At 43.2% G+C, this 27,693-nt stretch overlaps 1 protein-coding gene across 1 annotated transcript; it reads right to left on the minus strand.

Moving 5' to 3' along the window:
• Window positions 1-1,227: 1,227 nt before the first annotated feature.
• Window positions 1,228-27,291, minus strand: LOC144326831 (vomeronasal type-2 receptor 26-like). The gene is made up of 5 exons (XM_077923676.1): window positions 27,116-27,291; window positions 7,945-8,236; window positions 5,817-6,644; window positions 3,984-4,158; window positions 1,228-2,147 (listed from the first exon to the last, which is right to left on the minus strand). The coding sequence occupies exons 1-5, from the start codon at window positions 27,289-27,291 to the stop codon at window positions 1,237-1,239; spliced, it is 2,382 nt and encodes a 793-aa protein (XP_077779802.1). The 3' UTR covers window positions 1,228-1,236.
• Between the last annotated feature and the right edge of the window lie 402 nt (window positions 27,292-27,693).

Below are 27,693 nucleotides of genomic sequence, written 5' to 3' on the forward strand. Positions count from 1 at the left end.
GGTCTGTATAGTTAAAGCAATGGTTTTCCCAGTAGTGATGTATGGAAGTGAGAGCTGGACCATAAAGAAGGCTGATCGCTGAAGAATTGATGCTTTTGAATTATGGTGCTGGAGGAGACTCTTGAGAGTCCCATGGACTGCAAGAAGATCAGACCTATCCTTTCTTAAGGAAATCAGCCCACTGGAAGGACAGATCGTGAAGATGAGGCTCCAATACTTTGGCCACCTCATGAGAACAGAAGACTGCCTGGAAAAGACCCTGATGTTTGGAAAGATTGAGGGCACAAGGAGAAGGGGACGACAGAGGACAAGATGGTTGGACCATGTTCTCGAAGCTGCGAACATGAGTTTGACCAAACTGCGGGAGGCAGTGGAAGACAGGAGTGCCTGGCGTGCTCTGCTCCATGGGGTCACGAAGAGTCGGACACGACTAAACGACTAAACAACGACAACAAAGGGCTGCATGCAATTAACTGGGGGCTGATGTGTTCACAGGACTACAGGCTGACCACCCCTGGTTGCAGGCTACCCCTAAACAGCCAAGGGCATGCCATCTCTGGAAGCTCCTCTGAGAGCATAGTGGTGTTGGTTTTTCCCAGTCGTGAGATTATTGATTATCTGTACGTGACACCATCCCTGCAGTTGCAGCAAAGAACAAGGGGTTAAAGTCCCATTACCCACCAATCAGGTTCTCAAACTAGTTTAGGCCCCAGTGTTGATCTGATATTTAAAGGGAAACAAACCAGTGGCAGGTTATAGCTACATCTGCAAGACAGCTGCTGGAAATTTAATCTGCCCAAGGATCAAGTTCCCAAGGATGGAGCTTTTGGTTCCGAATTCTGCTGATTCATCTTTGGTTCAAAACATATATAGGACTACAAAACCAATTTTCTTTCTTTCACTGTGTTTATTGAATGAACAAAACAAAAAGAATCAGAAACAATACACAAGATTTGCAAGATTTTTCAGGAATAATAATAATAATAATAATAATAATAATAATAATAATAATAATTTATTATTTATACCCCACCCATCTGGCTGGGTTTCCCCAGCCACTCTGGGCGGCTTTCAACAGAATATTAAAATACAATAGTCTATTAAACATTAAAAGCTTCCCTAAACAGAGCTGCCTTCAGATGTCTTGTAAAAGTCTAGTAGTTAAACCTGATCACATTAGCTAAAGAATAATTCAACCAGCTTCTTTGTATAGGAAGTTATGAGTTATTTAGTTTCTTAAGCTCCTTGATATTTCTTTCTTATTAGATGCTCTCTGCTGTTGAGGTTGGGTCTCAGGAGAATAATGTAGCATTTGGGGAGAAAGATGCAACCCAAGAGACCAGCACCAGAGGCCAAGATGGAGAAGATCTCCACGGCCACCATGAACTTCCCTTTGGTGCTCAGGTAGGTGGGCACAAAGGACACCCAAACACTGCAGAAGACCAGCATGCTGAAGGTGATAAATTTGGCTTCGTTAAAGCTGTCAGGCAACTTCCTAGCTAGGAAGGCTACCATGAAGCTGATGACGGCCAGGAAACCCATGTAACTCAGGACAGAGTAAAACATGGTGACGGAGCCTTCATTGCATTCCACTACAATCTCCACAGCCATGGAGTAGAAATCCAGGTTTGGGAATGGGGGAGAGGTTGCCAGCCAGATGGCACAGATAACTGCTTGAATGAGGGAACAGACCAGGACAATGGTGCTTGCTAATTGTGTCTTCAAGAGTTTCCTGGCCACGTTTCCTGGCTTGGTGGCCATGAAGGCCAGAACTACCGTGACGGTTTTTGCCAAAATGGAAGAAATGGCAAGAGAGAAGGTGATTCCAAAAGCCATTTGCCGGAGAAGACAGGTGACTTTTTTGGGCTGACCAATGAAGAGGAAGGAGCAGAGGAAGCAGAGCAGGAGGGAGACGAGGAGGATGTAAGTGAGGTTGCGGTTATTGGCTCTGACGATTGGGGTGTCCTTGTTTTTAATGAAGGTTACCAGGATTAGAGAGGTGATTAGAGAGAGGGAAAGAGCCAGAGAAGCTAAAACAAATCCCAAAGCCTCGTGATATGAAAGGAAGTTGATTTTCTTGGCAATACACTGGTCTTGGTCCTTGCTTGGATATTGATCTTCTGGGCACTGGGCACAGTTAGCAGCATCTGGAATTAGCAAGCACTATTTGAGTATCTCTAAAATAGCTTTATTTTCATACACACACACACACATACACCAGGCTGGTGTACATGGTAGGTGGGGATGGCAGGAGAAGAAATCAGAGGTGTAGAACCTAGTTATAAATATTCTTTTGTGTTGTGTCTTCTGCCCTATTCTCCTTCTTATTGCTCAAAATCTCTGGGATTCTGCTCTATTTTGACCTTTTATTGCAAAAGATCAGAATCTTAAAAGTTACAAAACACATTTTTTGAGACAGGGAAGCAAGCTGCAAAGAAACTTAGAACTGCAAAGTTACTTAGAACCATAGCAAATCCTACACGTTGCAATTCTGGAATACGTTTTGAAAATTCTTCTAGTTTCAGCGAAATTCAGGAGGATGTGGAGGCCAGCAGGGCTAAGCAGTAAAAGGACATAATGAAAGAAGTCTGCACTCGCCTATTATGGTTACCAGATTTTTTCCAATGAATCCGGGGACATTTTTTTTAAGGCTGAGGAGCAACAGGGAGTCAGTAGTGGGGATGGTGAAGCAAAAGACCCTGGGCCCAAGCACACATGAATATTGTGTAAAGGTGTGAAGCCCTTCTTTCACACCCTGTGAAACATAAATACCCCCTTCTCCCTTTGTTTTGACAGACCGGGGGAGGCTTGGAAGTCATGGGTGGGTGGCCGTTGCCCAGGAGGGGCGCAAGGCACGCGGTTTCTCTGCCAGGCAAGGTCCATAGCCCTTCTTTCACACTCTGTGAAACATAAATGTGCAGAGCTTTTAAAAAACTGGGCAACGGCTGGCTGCCTGCAACTCCCAAGCCTCCCCCAATCAGTCAAAACAAAGGGGGGTGGAGATCTGTACTGCCGGACGCCCCCGGTTCCCCTTTGGCAGTAGTGGCAGAAGTGGCAGTCAGCAGCCCGGAGCCAGCCTGGTAGTGCAGTTGGCACTGGCTGGCTTCAGGAGCTGCTTGCTGCCATGGCGCCTGCCATTTTTCCTCGCCGGAAGTCCCCATATGTTGCACCCCAGATGTTGTGCACAAGACACATCATATGGGGACTTCCGGCAAGGAAAAATGGCGGGTGCCACGCCAGCGAGCAGCAAGCAGCTCCTGAAACCAGCCAGAGCCAACTGTGCTACCAAGCTGGCTCTGGGCTGCTGAGGCTGCCACTGCCCTGTGTCCTGGGCACAGATTTGCAAATATGGGGACATTCCTGGGATGGAATTTGTTGGGGGACAGATTTGGAAATCCGGGGACTGTCCCTGGGAACCGGGGACGTCTGATAACCCTACCTTAACCCTCCCTGGACACAAGCAACTTCTGCACTGTAGAATAAGGTTCAGGGTTGGAACTACCTGTCTGGTTAGAAAAAGTCCCTTCTGGACAGCGAATGCATACATTACAGCAAACCGGCTTCCCTTCTGGGATTTTTCTCCTTTGCCCTGGAGAGCAGATCTTTGCACAGCTTGCAGAAGGTGGGGTCTAAGAAAGGCAGATATAATGAAAGGTTTTCTGCATGGATAGAATTGTTTTAAGCAGGACTTGGAGGTCTTCAAAGGTGGCCCCCTCTTTGCATGCTGGAAATGGTGATAAATGTAAGTGGGTCAAAGCTATTTTGAACCACTGCATGGAGCAAGGTTGGGGAACCTGTGCCTTCCCCCACCCACCAAAATATTCCCAGATTACATCTCCCATCATCCCTAATCATTGGCCATGTTGGTTGGAGCTGACAGGCATTTAAGTCCATCATGCTCTAATTCTTTCACAAGCTCTGGGACATTCACTCCACCTTCCTAGACCACACAATTGTATCTGGGTTAATGATGAAGTCTTTGCCCTGTGGGGCTCCTGGATCCATCCTCCCAACTTTCACTAAAGCTGTTGACTCATTTTGGAAATAGATCCAGTTGAGAAGATCATAGCCAGAAGATCCCACCACACTGTTGTCCGTGAAAGATACTTCATCTCCAGCACTGTTGTTAAATCGGATGTTCCTCAAAAAGGAGAGAATCTGAAGAACAAAGGAGGGGAGAGGTTTAGATAACATAGTGACTCTGCTGAGCCTTCACCTATTGGAACGGTATTTGGAGGGGAGGGGGGTATTATTTTTTTCTAGTCTTTTGTTGAGTTTAAGACCATTTCCTCGAGGGACACAATTTTGCCTGATGAAGGGAGTCTGAGACAGGCGTATCCTCCATATTCAACTAAGTCATTCTAGCAGAAGCCACAGGAAAGATTCCTACTAGCACCACGGGACTTGCCCTCACCTCCTCATGCACCATTGCACCCTCCCCAAATCTGTCGCGAGAACCCCCAAAACAGTGTGCGGAGGAAGGAGAGGCAAGATCATTATTTTTGCCAAGCAGAAATGTGGTTGGGACACCCCTGTTTGAACCTTTCCCAGGATCCAGCTCCTGACTCTCCTGATCACTGGTCCCATCCTCCTGTTCATTGAGGACCTGATTTCACCTCCCTCATCCTGGCTCAGTTCCTTCTGCAGGAAGAGGAAGGAATGGAGCCTGGGACTTTGGGAAGAGACCATGAAGTGCATTTTCCCCGACTGTGTGTTAGTCTCAACCCTGCCCTCTGTTGACTGGAGGTATGAAAGGTTGCTCACACACAATAACAGAATAAACAATTTACATATCTAGAGGGTTGGGTTTTTTTAAACTTGCACGTGCTTTTGTCTGAGATGAAGACCCCTGAATCTAACCCACCTGACCCTACTTGAAGAATAATGTTGTGTAAACTGGGCTGTTGGCACAATCCAACAGGCTCTTCTTACGTTTGAACTAAACACAGACCAAAGATTTTGGAATTACATCCATTGAGATAATTAACCATGGGATGGCATTAACTTTCAGCAGCAGCCCCAAATAGCTGGAAAGTGCAAGTAATGGTTGCTTTTCATGGCTGGTGTCTACTTGCTATAACACAACCCACATGCTTGGGTGGGAGCAGTTAGATTTGTAGCCTGGAAAAGGAAAAGATAACAGGCGTTATCTGTCAGGAGTTCAGCCTACACTCGAGTAGGACCCTGCCAGAGACACATGCCCAACTGGCATGTTCTCTCCCTCCTGGTCGATCGTTGGAGAGCTTCGTAAGCTTTCTTCAGCCCGAATATCACAGCGACCGATACCAACTGACACCGGCACACTTAGAGATCCGCAGAGTTTATGCCGCTTGTGACAGAACCCCAGCAACTCAGCATGTTGGCTAATCTACTTTACTTACATATAAACACACACGGAGCACTGCAACATGGCTCCCTCTCTCTCTAGCATCAAACAGCAAAGAGAGAAAGAACAAAGGACAATAGACCCACTTCACGGAACACAGTAACACAAACATCCTGTCTCTGTCACTTCCCACTCTGTGGAGTCAAAACATATCACGTCATGTGAAAGACAACAATCCCATGACTGCAATCAGAGATCAGGAATTCATAAACCTCCACTCCTCTCTCCTCACCAGGAAACAACTATAGAATGTTGCAACATTTTTGAAAGGAAGAGAGTGAAGCTATCAAACAGAAGAAATTGAGGTCTTTGGATGGTTTTAAAATACCAATCTGTCTCCATCCATATTGCGACCCCTGACAAAACACTAGAGAACGAATGGGTCCATTACTTTGGGAAAGAGAGAGATACATCTAAAGAACGATGTTACCTGCCATGGCTGAATAGCCAGAGGTTTCTTGCCCTCCCGCATCATGGCACGAGTGGGTCTCAATGAGTACATGGCATGTAAAGCGTGTGCCACGGAGTAGATGGCATTGTACATGGTATAGCTGTGGCCAGTCATTCTCGTTTCAAACACAGAGGGTGGCAGGTCCTCTAGTTTCTCCTTCCCTGTACACTTTCTCTTGCTAGAAGTTTGACCTGCTATTGGAAACCAGCAGTTAAATGCCATTTGCCACCAGTTTCGGAGAAAGACATCTCCCTCGGGCCGGGCTGGATTTAAGGCCAGGAGGAATTTATTAAACCCCTGGACATCACTTGTGTGGACTCTGAAGGACAGAGCACCGTGGAAGTATTCCAGTTCCTTCCAATGCATTTGTGCCCCCAGAGCAGCAAAATCCCAGCGAGTTGTCACGATCCAAACCCTCACACGTGAGGGCCTGAAATCCTTTCTGAGAAACTCGAGTTTATATATTAGCACGGCTACTTCCTTGTAGTCTACAGAGATAATCATGGCTTTACTCTGCCACTTAATAAGAGATTTCCTAAAAAGATTAGTTGCTAATCGCTTCATTAGCCGTTCATTTATCATTTCTACCGAGGACACACAAATATCATTCTTCGTGAGCATTGGCATCAGAGTCCGGATGAAATTTTCACCAGTGTCGTCATCGGAAGTGATGAGGCCAATCCAGTTCCATCGGAAATGTAGGAGCAGTTGGACCAACCCGACGTACTGCGACACTTCGTTGGGATCGATTCGGAAGAAGGAAGGAAGCATCTCTCTCTCAACAGGGCTGAATGAACCATAACCAAGCTGAAGGGAAGAGAAAGCCTTTATTCAAAATTTATTTATTTATTTAGAATTTTTGAAATATTTCTAATACACTTTTCCTCCCACGGATTCCAGGGCTGTGCAGGAGAGAGATAAAATTACTTGAAGTACCTTCATGCATTTGTTTCCCAGGTCAGGCTCCAAACTGAATTGGGCTCAGATGTGAACAGGCAACCAGCACAGTTCTCTCAAAACCGGAGTAATGTTATTATTGGGGTCCCCCCCAAATATCATTTATATTAAGTCTCCAGAAATGTTTCAAAGAATTTATCATCATATACTATCTTTTTTAACATCCAAAGTTTCTTCTTGACTTCCCAACCCTTCCTGGTGTTTGCTTTTTTTACTCCTTTTTATTAGCTGTTTTATAATGCATACATTTTTATTATCTAAACCCCACTACCATTAAACCTTTCAGTAATCCACTGCTTATATTTCAAATCCTGCCCGTGACTACGTATATGGGTGATAATTTGATAGATTGTCAATCAGTGGTCTCCCTTCTTCCTTAAACACTTCTTCTTCTTCTTTTTTAAAAAAAGATATTTATTAGAATTTAACATTTACAAGAAAAAAGACAAACAATAAAAGAGTTACAATACTCCAAAAATAAAAGAAAATACAATAAAAAGACAGTACAACAAAGCAATAAAAGAAAGAAAAAACAAAAACATTTAAAAATAAAAACTTTTAAAAAGAAAACAGAAAAAAACCATATCTTTGTCTTTCATTTACTTATTTCCTCAACTTCCTCACACCTCCCTTTTTTGTATTCTGGTTCAATAAGCTGTTTCAGCCTTCCTTAAACACTTCGTCATTATGCCCTCTTAGTTTGGCAGCTAATTTTGCCAGTTTCATGAACCATTTGCTCCTACATTGGTAATCCACTTCTTTTGATTTCTGTTATTATTGTTAATTATTTGATTTATATACTGCTGTTTATCAAAAGATTACAGGGCAGTGTACCACATTAATAATATATTTTATGGAGCATCATGTTAAGAACATAGTACAGAGCATAGTAATAGACAGCATACTGTATACTATATGAATATAGATATTCTATATTCTATATATATTTACCTTCCCGCTGGAGTGGTACCTATTTATCTACTTGCACTTTGCTGTGCTTTTGAACTGCTAGGTTGGCAGGGGACAGGGACCAAACAACGGGAGCTCACCCCGTCGCGGGGATTTGAACTGCCAACCTTCTGATCAGCAAGCCCTAGGCTCAGAGGTTTAGACCACAGTGCTAGGAGGGTCCCCAGACAAATTCTCTTACCTGTGGAATCTTCAAGATGCCAAAGAGGTATGCCATCTGCATTGATGATTTGGAGCTGAGACCCCCGATGACGGAGAACAGCTTATCCCGACTGTCGCATTGATAGTTGGGAGCCACTTCCCCCCTCGTGGAGAGCAGAGACAGGCTGGACTCATAGGTCCTCTTTGCATCGCTGTTATCACCATAGATACGGAAGCCCAGTGTTGTGTTGGTTAGGAGCACGGGGTCCCTGTTGACCTCACTGACAGAGAATGCCAAGGCCAGGATGTGCTGGTAGGTCTTCAGCACTTGACTGTAAGGAGAGTTGTGTCAGAGAAGGCAAGGAAATCCCCAAAGAGGACATGTCCCACTTACCTTCGTCCGTTCTTTCCAGACGGAGGGAAACATGGTTTAAATTAAATTTAAATTAAATTTAAAGTTCCGTATCCACGCTCTGGATCTTTCCCCACGAAAACCAACTCTTTGAGGATCAACTGGAGCAAATGTCCATCTGTAGAAAACCCAAATTGACATTTGCCCCAATTCAGCTTTAAAGAGTGAGGGTTTTTTTTGGTGGGGAAAGGTTGGGGCAAAAAATCCCCCAAAATGTTTGCACATAGAGCATTAAGGGCAGACTTCTGGCTGGAGCGAGAGGAGTGAAAGGTAAGTGTGGCTAATTGGCCTCAATCCAATTAACAACATTTTCACCCCTTTACTGCTTGAATTTAGGCAATTAATCTACCCATATCACTTGCATAAGATTGCACAGTACATTTCTAATGAAATACTTTTTTAAAAAGGCATATTATTCTTTCATTAGATGCCAGATGGCAAGATGCTGTGATTGATGCAGCCACAAAACTCCATCAAGTCACATTTTGTGGGATCAGTTTCATTTTTTTGCAGCAGCCTGGTGACTTTGATAGGATGCTTGTGTTTAACGGCATGCACACATTCTTCAACATCAACTTCGTTGGACTGGTCATGTTGTGCGGATGCCTGATGATCCTCTTCCAAAGCAACTACTCTATTCCGAAATTAAAAATGGAAAGCGTAATGCTGGTGGTCAACAAAAGACTCCCTCAAGGCAAATATTAAAAAAATGAAGTATAAACAGTGACAACTAGGTAACAATGGCCTGCGAGTGCTCCAATTGGAGAACAGCCTTTACCAAAGGTGTCATGGGCTTTGAAGACACTCGAACTCAGGATGCAAGGGAGAACCGTGCTAGGAGGAAGGCACGCTTAGCAAATCCACACCGTGATCAACTCCCGCCCAGAAACCAGTGTCCCAACTGTGGAAGGACGTGTGGATCCAGAATTGGCCTCCACAGTCACTTACGGACTCATTGTTAAAACCGTGTTTATGGAAGACAATCTTACTCGGCTACGAGTGATCGCCAAAGAGGAAGAAGAAACGGCATGGCTTTGTCCAGCCCATGGAGGGATCTCCCCTGGCCCAGGTGAGGTAAACTTTGCCAGCCCCTGGTATAGAATAACCATAACAAGCAGCATTAGTTGGGTAGCTGGAGACACCATGGAGATGTGGAGGAGAAGTCCAAAGTTATTTGATTATTTACTGTAATTGGTTGTAAACTTTTTCGAAATATAAAAATAAAAATTTTTAAACACAAAATTTATGACCTCTCTAGCCTCTTCTTTCTACAGCCGCCCAGAGTGGCTGGGAAAACCCAGCCAGATGGGTGGGGTATAAATAATAAATTATTATTATTATTATTATTATTATTATTATTATTATTATTATTACAATCAGTTACCAGCCAGAATCATCTCTTTTACACACAATCACATTCCTCTCTCTCCCGCTTGATATCTACAACAAAAGCAACCCAAACAAATAACGGCTGTCTGTTGTTGCTCTACAGGAAAGGAGAAGAAAAGTAAGCAGCAGTCTTAAAATCTCTGCCTTCGATACCAGAAGTAGTGGACACAGCCGTCATGATTATCAGCCATTTATGACCTTGAACATGAATTTGTTCAATTCCCTTTAAAGCTGTCCAATCAGTACAACATGCATTTGAGAGTGCATGCAGGGGGGTGCCACAGGTGGGTCCATTCTCCCTCTCCCTGTAAGCTGCAGCTTTTGAGGGCAAAGGCATGTACACCAGGTATAGACCATGCAGGCAGAACAGCACAGTTTGTCAGGCTTTCCACTGCCTGACTTCTGTGTAAGAGTGCAATTGAGCTGCACTGGGGAGGAGTTGGAGGAGAGATTTGGAAACCAGATGGAGCTGGTGTGCATTTAGCGCTTAGTACTTCCAAGTCTAGGGGTGTTCCTAAACCACTGAGCCTAGGGCTTGCCGATCAGAAGGTCGGCAGTTTGAATCCCCGTGACGGGGTGAGCTCCCGTTGTTCGGTCCCTGCTCCTGCCAACCTAGCAGTTCAAAAGCACAGCAAAGTGCAAGTAGATAAATAGGTACCGCTCCGGCAGGAAGGCAAACGGCGTTTCCGTGCGCTGCTCTGGTTCTCCAGAAGTGGTTTAGTCATGCTGGCCACATGACCCAGAAGCTGTACGCTGGCTCCCTCGGCCAGTAAAGCGAGATGAACGCTGCAACCCCAGAGTCGTTCGTGACTGGACCTAAAAGTCAGGGGTACCTTTACTTTTACCTTTATTGCTTTATTACAGCAAAGGTTCATTTTGTTCAAGTAGATTTTCCCTTGATTTTGGTATTCGAAGCAGACTGCTTTAATTATCTGCCCTGCTCCAGGTTCAGTTTAATGTTTGCCAATTTGTTTTACTGTACTTCTGAATGCTGTTGGCAACCTTGGGCAACACTTTGATCAGTGGAAAGGAGAAGATAGAATTGTTTTCCCGTATGTTTACATAGTAATAATAGTAATAATAGTAATAATAATAATAAATATTTTCTGTTGGCGAGCCTAGCAGCCTTCCCATCTTGATTCATGGGGATGCTTTGGCGTTACTTTCACCACCATAAACAGAACCACCTGCCGGTATGGACAATTATTTGGAGATGCCATGGTTTGCTTTTCAGTAACCAGACAATTAAACCCCTGTGTTGCAAACAATTCTCAGTAATATCCAAGGCAGCACGATGACCAAGTACAACAATGCAAAATCAATATAAACTCTTTATATAATCTATACGGAACATAGAATATGAAATATATGAAATATGTACTCTCTGCAGACCCAATAAACAGAAATCTTATAAGTCTCTGAAAGTCACAAAACGTGCACTCCTGATGGATTCTCTTGAAAACATAGAACCAAATAAACATAAGTCTTATAAGTCTCTGGAAGTCTTTGTAGACTATGCAAGTCTCTGAAAGAAGCAAAGGGTCAGATTCTTATCTGGTGAAGACAAGCCGTAAAGCTTTGTTTTATGGTTTGTTTTTCATTCTGGGAAACAAGCAATATCGCTAATGCAGAAGAAGAAGAAGAGTTTGGATTTGATATCCCACTTTATCACTACCCGAAGGAGTCTCAAAGCGACTAACATTCTCCCTTCCCTTCCTCCCCCACAACAAACACTCTGTGAGGTGAGTGGGGCTGAGAGACTTCAGAGAAGTGTGACTAGCCCAAGGTCACCCAGCAGCTGCATGTGGAGGAGCGGGGAATCGAACCCGGTTCACTAGATTACGAGTCTACCGCTCTTAACCACTACACCACACTAGCTCCCTGGATGCAGATCCCTGGAACATGCCCTCTAGTCTACAATGATATTAGAGCAACCCAAATCCCTCCCCAGAGTTTCCATGTACGTACTTAGAAATGTATGTGTCCCGTTCTCGGGGTGACAAATTAAACTTCTGATTTGTGTGTATGGCACTGCTGAAGCGTAAATGTCCCCCCACAATGAGATCTCCTGGCCTGTAATAGTCTTCCTGGAGTTCAAAAGGCCTCGTCAAGAGACACTTGGTCCTCAGGGACATTTTGGTGACAGCCTGAGGAAGGAGCAAAAAAACCAAAACCCAAATCATGGAAGGCAGAAAGAGACCCTTGCCCCACTTGAACTTTGTACAGAATTAAGGGGCCACCAAATCCATAGGTCTCAGCCACGGATTCAGAACATTGGGGGAAATGACCAGACGTCGGAGTGTCTGTCCGGTCTCTCACTCCCCCGCCTTGCAAGAGTTCAGGGCGTATTTATCACAATAATGTTTTGCTCTGGATTTCTTTGTTGCTGAGTTTCTGGGTGGAAATCCACTGGGATTCAGCAAGAATGACTGTTATTTTGTTAATTCCAGGAGAGAAAAACAATCCCAACTTCCGGAGAATCTCTTTGGAGCTTGATGGGAAGAAACACATGTTTAGTATTGCTCACTGGGATGCATGGGCTCTGGGATTTGGCCGTAATATATTGGGGGTGGGTGTTTTTCAATAATAATACTAATAATTCCTCAGGAATACTGGACTATATTTCCTGCTTCATATATATATATATATATATATATATATATATATATATATATATGCTTTCGTAGATTTTCACGGGTATAGGTATGCAGGTTTTGGTGTCCTCGGGTGTCTTCCCGTGTAAAAGTTGGGGTGTCTAGGCGACGTTTCGACGAGGTCTCACTCGTCATCTTCAGGCTGGTGCTTTCGGCTTCTTGTTACTGGAACAGAGCAGGATCTCAGTGTTTGAGTTCCTATAAATACTGTTGAGGGGTGTGGTGTATAGCCTCCAATGTTCTGGGCCGAGAGGAAGTTCCCAGGCTAGTGTGCCTTTTCTTCTTTTGTTCCTTAGTTGCTTGAGGGATATCTTGAGTGATTTCTTGAGTGATATCCTGAGTACCACTAAGGTGGGTCATTAGGTGTGGATTAGTTGCTAAAGCCTTTGTGTCTTGACCTCTTGAACTTTGTGAAGAGTTTTTCTGAGAAGATGGCTGTAGTTGTGCTCTGGCTTGGCTTCGTGTATAGGGGCGAGCTGTGGTTTTGTGGCCTGTGCCAGCCAGATCTGTGTAGGGATTGCAGGGGGGTGCAGCATCCGGAGGTGCCATCATGGTTTGGCTACTGGATGGTGTCTGTAATTTATCTGTGGAGAGGGTCTGGGTTTGGGTCTGGTGTGGTTGATTGGTGATGGCGTTCTGTGTGCCTCTGGATCTGGTGTCAGTTTTTGTGGGGAGGGCTAATTTCCAGATGTCTGGCAAGCGGGATGTGTCGTCACGCTTGTTCATGTTGTGAGGGTGTTTCTCTATCTCGATGGCTTCCATGATTATTCTCTTGTGGTGATGTTCCATGTTAGAGAGCAATTTGGAATCTGCAAAATTAATTTCGTGTCCTGTTTCTTTCATGTGTTGGAAAAGAGAGGAAGTTTTTTCTTCTTTTTTGACGGCATTCTTGTGTTCTGCGATACGTGCATTTATTCGTCTGTTTGTTTGTCCAATGTACGTGGCTGGGCAGACTTTGCAGGGTATTTCATAGACCCCTTGGTTTTCCAACTGGATTTTATCCTTGGGGTTTCTGAGGATATTGGCTATCTTTTGGTTGGCGCAAAAGGCTGTTTTGATATTGTGTTTATGGAGGATTTTGCTAATTTTATCTGTAGTGCCCTTGATATAAGGAAGGAGGGCCATGCCATTGTTTTCTTCTGTGTCTTGGTTTTTGGGGGGTGTTTCTTTTTGGATTAGCTTCGTAACCCTGTTTTGCTGGTATCCATTGGCAATTAACACATTTGAGAGATTCTGTAACTCAGTTGTCAAGTGGTCTTTGTCAGCCAGGCGTTTGGTTCTGGAGATGAGAGTCTTGGCTACGGAGTTTATTTGTGCAGGGTGGTGGTGTGATTGTGCATGTAAGTAGCGGTTGGTGTGTGTTTTTTTCCGGTAGATAGTGTGTCCTAGGGAGCCATCAGGTTTTTTGTAGATTAGGACGTCAAGGAAGGGAAGTTGGTTGTTGGCTTCTATTTCCATAGTGAATTGTATTTTGGGGTGTAGGCTGTTGAGATGTGTGAGGAAGCTGTCCAGTTTTTCCTTCCCGTGTGGCCAAATTACAAAGGTGTCGTCAACATATCTGAGCCAAAGTTTGGGTTTGTGTTCTGACTTGTCTAAAGCATTGGTTTCAAAGTGTTCCATGTACAGGTTTGCGATGACCGGTGAGAGGGGTGATCCCATAGGTGCTCCTTCTATCTGTTTGTATCTTTGTCCATTGTGGATGAAGTACGTGTTGGTTAGGCAGTGGTTGGTCAGGTCCAAGATGTATTCGGGGGGATTGTATTTGTTTTGAATGGCTGTCAAGGCTTCATTAATGGGCACTTGTGTGAAGAGAGATACAACATCGAAGCTCACAAGTAGGTCATTGGGATGTAGGTTTTGCTTCTTTATTGTTTCTATGAACTGGAAGGAGTTTGGAACGTGTGAAGAGATGGATTCTGCATAGGGCTGAAGTTGCTTGGCGAGAAATTTAGCGAGTAACAAGAAGCCGAAAGCACCAGCCTGAAGATGACGAGTGAGACCTCGTCGAAACGTCGCCCAGACACCCCCACTTTTACACGGGAAGACACCCGAGGACACCAAAACCTGCATATATATATATATATATATATTCCAATATAATATTTTAATAATAATAATAATAATAATAATAATAATAATAATAATAATAATAATTTATTATTTGTACCCCGCCCATCTGGCTGGGTTTCCCCAGCCACTCTGGGCGGCTTCCATAGAAACCAAAAAACACTAAAATATCATACATTAAAAACTTCCCTGAACAGGGCTGCCTTAAGATGTCTTCTGAATGTCAGGTAGTTGTTTATCATTTTGACATCTGATGGGAGGGCGTTCCACAGGGCGGGCGCCACTACCGAAAAGGCCCTCTGCCTGGTTCCCTGTAGCTTTGCTTCTCACAGGGAGGGAACCACCAGAAGGCCCTCGGTGCTGGACCTCAGTGTCCAGGCAGAACGATTTGTTTTATGTATTTCTTTCTTACCAGTATCACTCTACTTCTGCAAGTATCTTATTGTTCCTACAGTACGATTTTAGATATTCTTTTAATGTTTTCCATTCCCTATATACCTTCTGGTCTGACACTCCTCTAATTTTTCCACTCAGTTTTGCTAGTTGCAGGTATTCTATCATAAGAGTTCAGCATTCTGTTTCCATAATGGGCAACCAGGTGCCTCAATGGGAAGCTCACAAGAAGGAGGTGAGGGCAGTGGCCCTTTCTATACTTGTGATTTCTCCAATCACTCAGAGGCAACCTACCTCCAACAGTGGAGGGCTAACATATCCATAAGGACTAGTAGCTGACGACAGTCATATCCGCTTCCATGAATTTGTCTAAGTCTTTGCTTTAATTTTAAACAAAATTAATACAGCACTTTATTATAGATAGACCCTCTGAGTTGCTTACAAAAACCAACTAAAAAATTAAAACTCAATGAAAGACAAAGCTGCTAACATATATTTTGAAGATTCGAAGTATAGTTCAAATAAACAGTTATGCTTGGTGTAGATTAAAGAACATGCAAATTTCTAAAAATCCCAATAGGCTTCATTAAACCAAAATGGTTTTGTAAGGTGCTGAAAAGAATTCAGCTAAAGAGTCAAAAGGCAAGGAGTTCCAAAGTACATGTGTTGCCACACTTAAAGATCAACAACTTACAAGGGCAGAATGAGTATGATTTAGCCCTTGTAACAATGCCAGTTCCGCAGTTTGAAGCAGATGAGAGAATAAAGATTGGGTAAGGCGATACCTCACATAAAATGGCCCAAAGCTCTTAAGGGCTTTGGTGACACATTGAATATCAGACCACTAACAAAAGAGCAAGCAGTGAAGTTCTCTCAGCAGAGCTGTTATATACTATAGAGTTGATAGACCATCAGCATTCCCTGTCTCTTCATCAACCCCAACAAACCCTCTTAACCCACCCCAAGGTTTTTTGTTAAAGCAGGTGGTGCTTTTATGGACAATAGCAACAACACACAGCCCTTTGACCCCACTGGCAGGCCTGTGCTGACTATCCAGTTGATCTGAATATGGTCCTGTCCACCCAGCTAACACATCCAAGTTTCAGCAATACAGCCCAGGTCAGCCCCTGCACCTAGGATTACGGTGTGGATGTCTATGGTCTTACTTTGGACTGGACTGGCATTGAAGAACAGCATCACCAGATCAAATATATCTGAGGGGTCACCTAACAACTTTCAGAATCTTTAAAAAAACTATAGTTCTCATTATTATTATTTTTTTGGGGGGGAGCCAAAAGTGTTGGTATAAGAGTGTTTTCAGTGTATTATGTGGAAGTAACTCTGTCATTGGGACGTGGGTGGCGCTGTGGGTAAAACCTCAGCGCCTAGGGCTTGGCGATCGCATGGTCGGCGGTTCAAATCCCCGCGGCGGGGTGCGCTCCCGTTGCTCAGTCCCAGCGCCTGCCAACCTAGCAGTTCGAAAGCACCCCTAAGTGCAAGTAGATAAATAGGTACCGCTTTCTAGCGGGAAGGTAAATGGCGTTTCCGTGTGCAGCGCTGGTGCTGGCTCACCAGAGCAGCTTCGTCACGCTGGCCACGTGACCCGGAAGTGTCTCCGGACAGCGCTGGCCCCCGGCCTCTTAAGTGAGATGGGCGCACAACCCTAGAGTCGGACACGACTGGCCCGTATGGGCAGGGGTACCTTTACCTTTACCTAACTCTGTCATGTGCCAAGGTGAAGCTTTGGGAAACACACAATGGTGAGCTCTCTAGTGCAAGAGGTTCACGTACGTGATTTGGCACGGCCTGATTTTTAGTTTTGTTGTGGAAATCAATAATCACACTCAGATTCACCTCAAAAGCTCTTTTTATTCAAGCACATGGAGATTCTCCAAACATTATCGGCATCATGGAGACTCTGAGGACCCAGCAAATATTTATGCATAAATTGACACACAAGTACCACTGGAAATGAAAAAGTACAAGCAAGTTTCAACATGTATTAACATTTCTAAATAAAACTGTTCATCCCTTAGTTCAGCTTTGTACAATATTACTTTCTTGTTCTAAACTGCATGGACACATGGAAGCAGAATTTTAGCAAACCATTTATTCTTGCAGGCTAGGTCATGTAGTAATGTTTCTCTTTTTTCACTAGGGCAGTTTAAATCCTAAATCCTAAAAAAATTATTTCTAAGGCAGAATCCTCATGTGGTTTCCCCTCTCTCTCTCTCTCTCTCTCTCTGTGTGTGTGTGTGTGTGAGAGAGAGAGAGAGAGAGAGAGAGAGAGACCTGGGGTGAAAATGAATTGAAGAAGGTTCAGTTAAAACAATGGATTTGAATGGAAAGAAAAATGAATCTGAAAGGAGACAGGTCTGTTGGTTATAAATATATATTACTTGGAGTAGCTCAAAACTTATTTTGGGTTGCAGTGGCATATAAAAACAGAACATTATTGGGGCTGCTCATCCAGATGTTGGAAGTCCAACGAAGCCTTCACACCTACAGTGTAATCATCCTTATCTAGAGGTCCAGTCCATATTCTAGTGCAGAATTTGTCCATACCTCTAGTACTAAGAATTAAATGCCATGCTTAGTTTTTGGTCATCATCTGTTCCTTTGTGTTCAGATCAGGCCTGAGTATGATAATGTAGCACTTGGGAATGAAGATGCAGCCCAGGAGCCCAGCACTAGAGGCCAACATAGAGAAGACCTGCACGGCTACCATGTATTTCCCCTTGGTGCTCAGGTAGGTGGGCACAAAGGACACCCAAACACTGCAGAAGACCAGCATGCTGAAGGTGATCAGCTTGGCTTCATTGAAGGCCCCAGGCAGCTGCCTGGCTAGGAAAGCCACTGTGAAGCAGATGGCAGCCAGGAAGCCCATGTAGCTGAGGGCAACATAAAACATGGCAGCAGATCCTTCATTGCATTGCAAGATAATCTCTCCAAGTTGGGAGTGCATGTCGGATTCTGGGAATGGGGGAGACAGACCCAGCCATAGGGTGCAGATGACAACTTGGAGACTGGAACAGGAAATGACAATAGAGTTGGCCAAACTTTTCCCCAGCCATTTCCTTATGCTGTTTCCTGGCTTTGAGGCCAGAAAAGCCAACACCACCATGATGGTTTTGGCCAAGACAGAAGAAACAGCAACTGAGAAGATGATGCTGAAGGCCATCTGTCGGAAAAGGCAGGTCACTTTCCTTGGCTGGCCGATGAAGATAAAAGAGGACAAAAAGGAGAGCAGAAGGGAGATGAGGAGGATGTAGGAGAGGTCTCGGTTGTTGGCTTTGACTAAAGGCGTGTCAAGAAATTTAATGAAGATTCCTAACACAATGCCTGTGGTTAAGGAAAAGAAGAGGGCAAAGGAAATCAGGAATCTTCCCAAAGATTCTTCATAGGAGAGGAAGGTGGTGACTTTGGGGACACATCGAGTTCGGTCCTTGTTTGGATGCTGATATTCTGGGCATTTGGTGCATTTATTGGCATCTGCATAGAGAAAAAGAGACTTTGTGAGATGTGTCAGAGCCTCTTCCAGTTAATGTAGACCAGGGAAGAGCAACCTCCAGCCCATGGGTGATACGTGGCCCACTTGGACTCTCCATTTGACCTGCAAATCCAATTTTGGGAAGTGACCCTCATGTACACTACACCTGACATCAGGGTAGGGCTTGAAAGGAACTATTGGGAGCTCAAAGATTGCTCCCTCGTTTTCCATTACTGGGTGGCAGCATGCATTGCTCTAGGAAGGGAAGCCACTTCTCTGTTTCCACTGCTGTTCTTTCAACACTCAAAAACCAGAGGTACAAACCACAGTGTGTGGCAGTTAGAAAGCCCCTTGTAAACACCACTGTGCTGCATTTTGGACACCCAAATATCAGACGTTAGTGGAACAGTGCTGGGCTGCTTGCAAACAATTTTCAACAAAGCCTACACTGTACTCTGAAATGCAATTGGGGCTTTAAAGCATGGAAATTACCTGACATTTTTATTGCAACAGGTGATTGACAGGTTGTAAGCAGCACGCAGCTGCTAAATTTGGCCTGGCCTGCCAAGATTTGGGGAAATTAAGATCTGCCCCACCAGTAAGAAAAAGTTCTAGACACCTGGGTTAGTTAGATCATTGGAATGACTTCGTATAAACGCAGATTCCAGTGTATTATGGCTAAACCTTAATGTTATGAGTTTGTGGCTGCCACATACTTAATCCCCAGACCCAGGAAGTATGAAAATCTTAAAAAGCCAGGCTACTTTCCTCATTAAGTAATCGCCTGGGAGATGAACCATTAGAAGAACAAAAGAAAGGTGGTGAGCCATTATGAAAAGCAAGGAAAAGGGGCTCTGTGGCTGAGGGCAATTGGTGTGCCTCCTCCTCCAGCTCCTGGATAGTTTGAAGACAAAGCCAGAGTTTGAAGACACTTTAGAGTTTGGACCACAATTCCCGTCATCCCTGACTACTGGTCCCACTAGTTAGGGATGATGGGAGTTGTAGTCCTAAGTTTGAGAAACACTGCCTTAAACTGATAGAGGCCACAGTGAAATAGCTGGGCCCTCTCATTGGCCCTATGGGACGTGGGTGGTGCTGTGGTCTAAACCACAGAGCCTAGGGCTTGCCAATCAGAAGATCGGTGGTTCGAATCCCCGTGACGGGGTGAGTTCCCATTGCTCTGTCCCAGCTCCTGCCAACCTAGCAGTTCGCAAGCACGTCAAAGTGCAAGTAGATAAATAGGTACTGCTCCGGCGGGAAGATGAATGGCATTTCCGTGCGCTGCTCTGGCTCGCCAGAAGCGGCTTAGTCATGCTGGCCACATGACTCGGAAGCTGTCTGTGGACAAACGCTGGCTCCCTCAGCCTATAGAGCGAGATGAGCGCGCAACCCCAGAGTCGTTTGTGACTGGACCTAATGGTCAGGGGTACCTATACCTTTACCTCATTGGCCCTAGGACTGACTGGGCCCCAGAGCAAAACAATACCTTCTATGAAATCACTGTCTGGAAGATGCCCCATTTTAAAAGGCCACAGGTTTGGTGAAACCAATACACCCTGACTTATCTTTTCTACTTTCTCTTAACCCACCTAGATAGCCCAGCAACATCAGATTCAAATATGTGTACTACCTGCAATATTACTGGTAGAAGTTAAAAATCATGGAATAAAATGCTGTAGAGTGATGTAAATCCAGATTCTACATGATGGAGTGAGTGAGTAAATAAAGGCTTCTTCTCCTGGTGCCAGAAGGGCCATGCAGTTGGCAACAGACTAGCCCTCCTTGGGAAGGTCATTCCATTCATAGGAAGCAATAACAAAATAGAGAAACACCCTCACAACATGAACAAGCGTGACGACACATCCCGCTTGCCAGACATCTGGAAATTAGCCCTCCCCACAAAAACTGACACCAGATCCAGAGGCACACAGAACGCCATCACCAATCAACCACACCAGACCCAAACCCAGACCCTCTCCACAGATAAATTACAGACACCATCCAGTAGCCAAACCATGATGGCACCTCCGGATGCTGCACCCCCCTGCAATCCCTACACAGATCTGGCTGGCACAGGCCACAAAACCACAGCTCGCCCCTATACACGAAGCCAAGCCAGAGCACAACTACAGCCATCTTCTCAGAAAAACTCTTCACAAAGTTCAAGAGGTCAAGACACAAAGGCTTTAGCAACTAATCCACACCTAATGACCCACCTAAGTGGTACTCAGGATATCACTCAAGAAATCACTCAAGATATCCCTCAAGCAACTAAGGAACAAAAGAAGAAAAGGCACACTAGCCTGGGAACTTCCTCTCGGCCCAGAACATTGGAGGCTATACACCACACCCCTCAACAGTATTTATAGGAACTCAAACACTGAGATCCTGCTCTGTTCCAGTAACAAGAAGCCGAAAGCACCAGCCTGAAGATGACGAGTGAGACCTCGTCGAAACGTCGCCTAGACACCCCAACTTTTACACGGGAAGACACCCGAGGACACCAAAACCTGCATATATATATATATATATATATGCTTTCGTAGATTTTCACGGGTATAGGTATGCAGGTTTTGGTGTCCTCGGGTGTCTTCCCGTGTAAAAGTTGGGGTGTCTAGGCGACGTTTCGACGAGGTCTCACTCGTCATCTTCAGGCATCCTCCGGATGCTGCACCCCCCTGCAATCCCTACACAGATCTGGCTGGCACAGGCCACAAAACCACAGCTCGCCCCTATACACGAAGCCAAGCCAGAGCACAACTACAGCCATCTTCTCAGAAAAACTCTTCACAAAGTTCAAGAGGTCAAGACACAAAGGCTTTAGCAACTAATCCACACCTAATGACCCACCTAAGTGGTACTCAGGATATCACTCAAGAAATCACTCAAGATATCCCTCAAGCAACTAAGGAACAAAAGAAGAAAAGGCACACTAGCCTGGGAACTTCCTCTCGGCCCAGAACATTGGAGGCTATACACCACACCCCTCAACAGTATTTATAGGAACTCAAACACTGAGATCCTGCTCTGTTCCAGTAACAAGAAGCCGAAAGCACCAGCCTGAAGATGACGAGTGAGACCTCGTCGAAACGTCGCCTAGACACCCCAACTTTTACACGGGAAGACACCCGAGGACACCAAAACCTGCATATATATATATATATATATATATATATATATATATATATATATATAATTTATTATAGAATAAATTATTTTATGTAATATATAGTATGTATTATTATATTGTGTGTGTGTGTGTGTGTGTGTGTGTATATATATATATATATATATATATATATATATATATATATATATATATAACATCATATATGTGTGTGTGTGTATGATATCTATCTAGTCTCTCTTTTTTCCTCTCTTTCTTTCTCTCTCCCTCCATATTTGACATCTGAGGAGATGGCATCTAAATGGGGAATGGAAAGCCACATTGGTTTCTCTTAGAGACTCCCCTCAGAATTCTTTTAACCAGGCTTGCCATGTTTCAAAAAATAAAAAACCAGCGCACCCTGATGTCCGCAATTTTTTGATGAACTTCTCTAAGATCCAGGACAAAGCGCCGCCTTTCAGAAATTCCCCCTGGACATCAATTTCACCTTTGAAATCCTGGTAAAGACTGGGTGGAGAAATCTGGACATTAGGTGTTTCAATTATACACCAATGCGTGTGTTGCCTTGGAATGTTACCCCACATACATGGGGGGCTGCCTGTAGTATAAAAAACAAACTAATCTAGATAAAAATAAAAATGAAACAAGGAAAAGAAAAGAAAAGAAAAGAAAAAAGTAAGATAGAAGAAAATACAAAGACCTCTCTTAAAGGAGTCACACAGGGCCTTTCACACAGGCCAGCCATCACCTTCATGTGCCTCACTAAACCAGAGTAGAGGACGTAAACGAAAGAAAAGAAAACATAAGCAAAAGCAAAGCAGAGAAAAAGAAATAAGAAGAAACTGGAAGAGAACAAGAATTTCAAAAGAAAAAGAAAAAAGAGGGAAGAGAGAAAGAAATACAGTGGACTTCCTATTCTCTGTCCATCGATTATATCTTTAAAAGTTATTCAGAATATTTGTTTTTTGTTTTTTTTTTATAATTTTTTTATTGATTTTCCAACATAGAATAAACACAATACACTTCGCAATACACCAACAAACAAAAAACATAAAAACACGTATAATTTCATAACCACCTTTTCTTAAGCCTGTTTCGCCGACTTCCCCATGCCTCCCTTTTTTGCATCCCTATTTAAAGATTTTCTCAGCAACCCCTCACTTCATTAACATATTTATTCGCTTTCTTTAATCCTACCTCTCTTACCCAATCATTTACAGCTGTAATTCTATTTTTTCCAATACCCTTGACATTTTAACACTCATTAATTTTGTAACAATTCTTAAGATAATCTTTGTACTTCTTCCAGTCTTCTTCCACCGTCTGTTTTCCTTGGTCACGGATTCTGCCAGTCATCTCAGCCAGTCCCATGTAGTCAATCACCTTCATCTGCCATTCTTCCAGCGTGTGTAGTTCTTGTGTCTTCCAATACTTTGCTAAGAGGATCCTTGCTGCTGTGGTAGCATACATAAAAAACATCCTATCCTTCCTTGACACCAATTGGCCAACCATGCCCAGGAGAAAGGCCTCTGGTTTCTTGTGAAAGGTACATTTAAGGACCTTCTTAATTTCGTTATAAATCGTTTCCCAGAAAGCTTTAATCCTCGGGCACGTCCACCAAAGGTGATAAAAGGTACCTTCAGTCTCATTACATTTCCAGCATTTATTATTGGGCAAATGGTAAATTTTTGCAAGCTTGACTGGGGTCATGTACCACCTATAAATTATTTTCATAATATTCTCTCTTAAGGCATTGCATGCCGTGAACTTTATACCAGTGGTCCATAACTGTTCCCAGTCAGCAGACATAATGTCATGACCAATGTCTTGTGCCCACTTAATCATAGCTGATTTGACTGTTTCATCCTGTGTATTCCACTTCAACAGCAAGTTATACATTCTTGACAGATTCTTGGTATTGGGTTCTAACAATTCGGTTTCTAATTTTGATCTCTCCACCTGGAAGCCAATTTTCCTGTCTTGTTTGAATACCTTATTTATCTTACTTTAAACTTCAAATTCTCATAACTCTGTAATTTCACTTTTCCTCCTTCTTGTTCTAAAATTTCACAGTATTTTGGCCATTTAGGTTCCATATTAAGATTTTTTACTTCCTTTGCTTCCATTGGTGACAGCCACCTAGGGGTTTTGTTTTCCAGCAAGTCTTTATATCGAGTCCAGACATTATATAGTGCTTTCCTAACAATGTGGTTTTTAAAACCTTTATGAGATTTTACCTTGTCATACCATATATATGCATGCCAACCAATCCTGTTATTAAAACCTTCCAAATCTAAAATGTCCGTGTTCTCAAGGAGTAGCCAATCTTTCAACCAGCAGAAAGCCGCTGATTCATAATATAGTTTTAAGTCCGGCAGGGCAAACCCCCCTCTTTCTTTTGCGTCAGTTAGTATCTTAAATTTTATTCTGGGCTTTTTGCCCTGCCAGACAAATTTAGATATATCTTTCTGCCACCTCTTAAAACAGTCCATTTTATCCAAAATCTGCAATGTTTGAAATAAAAACAGCATTCTTGGCAAAACATTCATCTTGATAACAGCAATTCGGCCTAACAAGGAAAGTCTCAGATTTGACCACATTTCTAAATCTTTATTAATTTCTGACCAACATTTCTCATAATTGTCTTTAAATAAATTCACATTCTTTGACGTCAAGTTAACCCCCAGGTATTTCACTTTCTTTGCTACCGATAAACCAGTTTCGCTATGAAACCTCTCTCTTTCAGAAGCTGTTAAGTTTTTCTCCAGTACTTTCGTTTTCTGCTTGTTCAACTTAAAACCTGCTACTTGACCAAATATTTGAATTAATTCTAAAACTCTTTTCGTACTAGTGTCTGGCTCCTGTAAAGTCAATACCAGGTCATCTGCAAACGCTCTCAATTTGTACTGTTTAGCTCTGACCTGAATCCCTTTAACCAGCTGGTCCCCTCTGATCATATTCAACAAAACCTCCAAGACAGATATAAAAAGTAATGGGGATATTGGGCACCCCTGTCGTGTCCCTTTTTCAATGTTAAATTCTTCAGTTACCACATTATTTACAATTAACTTTGCTTTTTGCTCAGAATAAATCGCACCTATACCATTCTCAAAACCTTAGCCTACCCCCATCCCTTGTAGATTCTTTTTCATAAAACTCCAAGAAATATTGTCAAAGGCTTTCTCCACATCCACAAATATTAATACTGCTTTAGTATTAATATTAATTTCTAATAATTCCATAATGTCTATTATGTTTCTCACATTGTCTGACAAATGTCTACCTGGGAGAAAGACTGCTTGGTCCTTATGAATCTCTTCAACCAATACCCTTTTCAATCTTTTTGCCAAAATGTCTGCAACAATTTTGTAATCCACATTGAGTAATGATATAGGGCGGTAGTTCTTAACCTGGTTCTTCTCAGTCTCAGTTTTTGGTATAAGTGTGATATACGCTTCTTTCCACGATTCGGGTGCCTTCTTCCCCTCCAAAATTTCGTTGCAGACTTCCTTCAATGGTTGTACCAACCATTCTTTCAAAGCTTTGTAGTATCTGGAAGTCAATCCATCCGGTCCTGGAGATTTTCCCAATTGCATATTTTGAATGGCTCCCTCTATTTCTTGTTCAGTTATTTTCTGGTTCAAAATCACTTTACTTTGTTCTGAAATTTTTGGTAATCCATATTTCTTAAGGAATTCTTCTATTTCTTCTTCATTCACCGGCCCTTGTGCATATAATTTTCTGAAGTAACTCTGAAAACAGTTTCTAATCTCATTTGGTTTATAAATATTCCTTCCTTCAACCTCTAAATTTGTAACCGTGTTTAATTTCTGTCTCTTCCTCAGTTGCCATGCCAAGAGTTTCCCACATTTATCTGCCGATTCAAATGTTTTTTGTCTCATTTGCTTTATTTTCCATTCTATCTCCTGGTTCATCAGTTCCATATATTGCCTCTGATACAGCTTAATTTCTCTCAAAATTTCATGAGACTTTGGCTTTGATCTCAGTTTTTTTTCTCCTTCTTTTATTTTTTCCATGATCTTATCCTTCTTCTCATTCTGTCTCTTCCTTTTTATAGTGTTCTGTTGTATTAGAAATCCTCGCATGACGGCTTTACTTGCGTCCCAAATTATTCTTTTCTCCACCTCTGTCCTCAGATTTATCTCAAAGTAATCCTTCACAGTTTTCTGGGCCTTTTTATGAACCTCTTCGTCTCTGAATAGGGAGTCATTCATCCTCCACCTAAAGGAACCAGCTGTTGTTAATTTCATCTCCATCTTTACGGCGTTATGGTCGGAGCAAGTCTTTGGGCAGATTTCCACTTTCTTAATCTTTGGTGCCATCCCACTAGTCACCCAAATTTGGTCAATTCTTGTCCAAGTCATTTTTGCTTCAGAGAAAAAAGTTCCCTCTCTCGAGAGAGGGTTCCTTGTTCTCCAAATGTCTATCAGGTCCATGTTGTCAGTCATTTCAAAAAAAGTCTTTGGTAGTCTCCCATCCTTAGAAACCACCTGTCTTTGTGCTTTGTCCATATTTGTAGAAACAACTCCATTCATGTCTCCCATCATAATTACATTGTAATCCAAATAGTCCATTAAGGTCTCATGCAATTTCTTTAAAAACTCTGACTTCCCTTCATTTGGTGCATAAATCCCTAAGATCAATAGTTTTTCTCCTTGGACTTGAATTTCAATTGCCAAATATCTTCCTTGCTCATCTTTAAAGATTAATTTTGGGGCCAACCTTTCCTTTGCATAAATCACCACCCCTCTTTTCTTTACTTTGTCTGATGAAATAAATTCTTGACCTAATCTTTTATTGATAAGTAATTTTCTGTGTACCCTGGTCACGTGGGTTTCTTGCAAGCAAATCAAGTCCAATTGTTCTTTTTTCAAAATATGAAAAACCTCGCGTCTTTTCCTGGGAAGGTTCAGTCCATTACAATTCCAGCTTAGAAATTGCAGAGCCATCTTGTAATTTATTTAGTTACTCCTCCAACTGCTAGAAAGCAGTTCTTCTTCCTGTGTAGGTGATTTAAGCCCAAATGTTAGATTCGAAATTTCTGATATCCCTTTTACTTCTGTAGTTATTCAGAATATTTGAAGTGCTCACTCCGGGATGGTACCCATGTTCACTAGGCAATATTTCCCCAATCTTTGGACAACTCAAGTTCATTCATTTCCCATTCCAGATGAGATAATGATGCTCATCTGGAATGGGAAAATGCTCTCCCAGATGAGATAATGATGTGCACCATCTGGGTGTTCTTTCATCACTATTGATGTATAGATAAATTTTGATTTGTTTAAACTGTTTTTTATATTTTGTTCTGGTTTTTGTAAGCTGCATTGGGAATGTAGTGTGAATGGTAGAACAACAAAAACAGCAACAACAATAATTCTGTTCTTTGCAGATGCAAACTGTTGCATCAAATGTCCAGAAGATCAACATCCAAACAAGGACCGAGATCAATGTGTCCCCAAGATTATCACCTTCCTTGCCTATGAAGAACCTTTGGGGATCCTCCTGGCTTCATTTGCCCTCTTCATGTCCTTAACCACAGGCCTTGTGTTAGGAACCCTAATGAAATACACAGAAACTCCCATCGTCAAAGCCAACAACCAGGACCTCTCCTTCATCCTCCTCATCTCTCTCCTGCTTTCCTTTTTGTCCTCCTACCTCTTCATTGGCCAGCCAAGGGGAGGGATCTGCCTCTTCCGACAAACAGCCTTTAGCATAATCTTTTCGGTTGCTGTCTCTTCTGTGTTGGCAAAAACCATCACTGTGGTGCTGGCATTCCAGGCCACAAAGCCAGGGAACAAGGTGAGGACATGGCTGGGGAAGAGTTTGGCCATTTACATTGTCATTTCGTGTTCCAGTTTCCAAGTTCTCATCTGCACCATCTGGCTAGGGACCTCTCCCCCATTCCCAGACTCTGACATGCGTTCCCAGCCTGGAGAGATCATCCTGCAATGCAACGAAGGGTCTGTTGCCATGTTTTATGCTGCCCTTGGCTATATGGGTTTCCTGGCTGCCATCTGCTTCACAGTGGCTTTCTTAGCCAGGAAGCTGCCTGGGGCCTTCAATGAAGCCAAGCTGATCACCTTCAGCATGCTGGTCTTCTGCAGTGTTTGGGTGTCCTTTGTGCCCACCTACCTGAGCACCAAGGGGAAGTACATGGTAGCCGTGCAGGTCTTCTCTATGTTGGCCTCCAGTGCTGGGCTTCTGGGCTGCATCTTCATTCCCAAGTGCTACAT

Source organism: Podarcis muralis, chromosome 2, assembly GCF_964188315.1.
Source record: "Podarcis muralis chromosome 2, rPodMur119.hap1.1, whole genome shotgun sequence".
NCBI lineage: Eukaryota > Metazoa > Chordata > Lepidosauria > Squamata > Lacertidae > Podarcis > Podarcis muralis.

What these genes read in the sequence shown, in the direction of transcription:
- LOC144326831 (XM_077923676.1), bottom strand. Translation starts at nt 27,291, where the DNA reads ATGGCCAAACTCTTCCCCAGCCATGTCCTCACCTTGTTCCCTGGCTTT. An exon ending in GCATCTTGAAGATTCCACAG is followed by an intron (nt 6,645 to 7,944) that starts GTAAGAGAATTT and finishes TCTTCCCTTCAG; the next exon opens with CTTGGTTATGGTTCATTCAG. An exon ending in TGGCTATTCAGCCATGGCAG is followed by an intron (nt 4,159 to 5,816) that starts GTAACATCGTTC and finishes TTTGTTCTTCAG; the next exon opens with ATTCTCTCCTTTTTGAGGAA.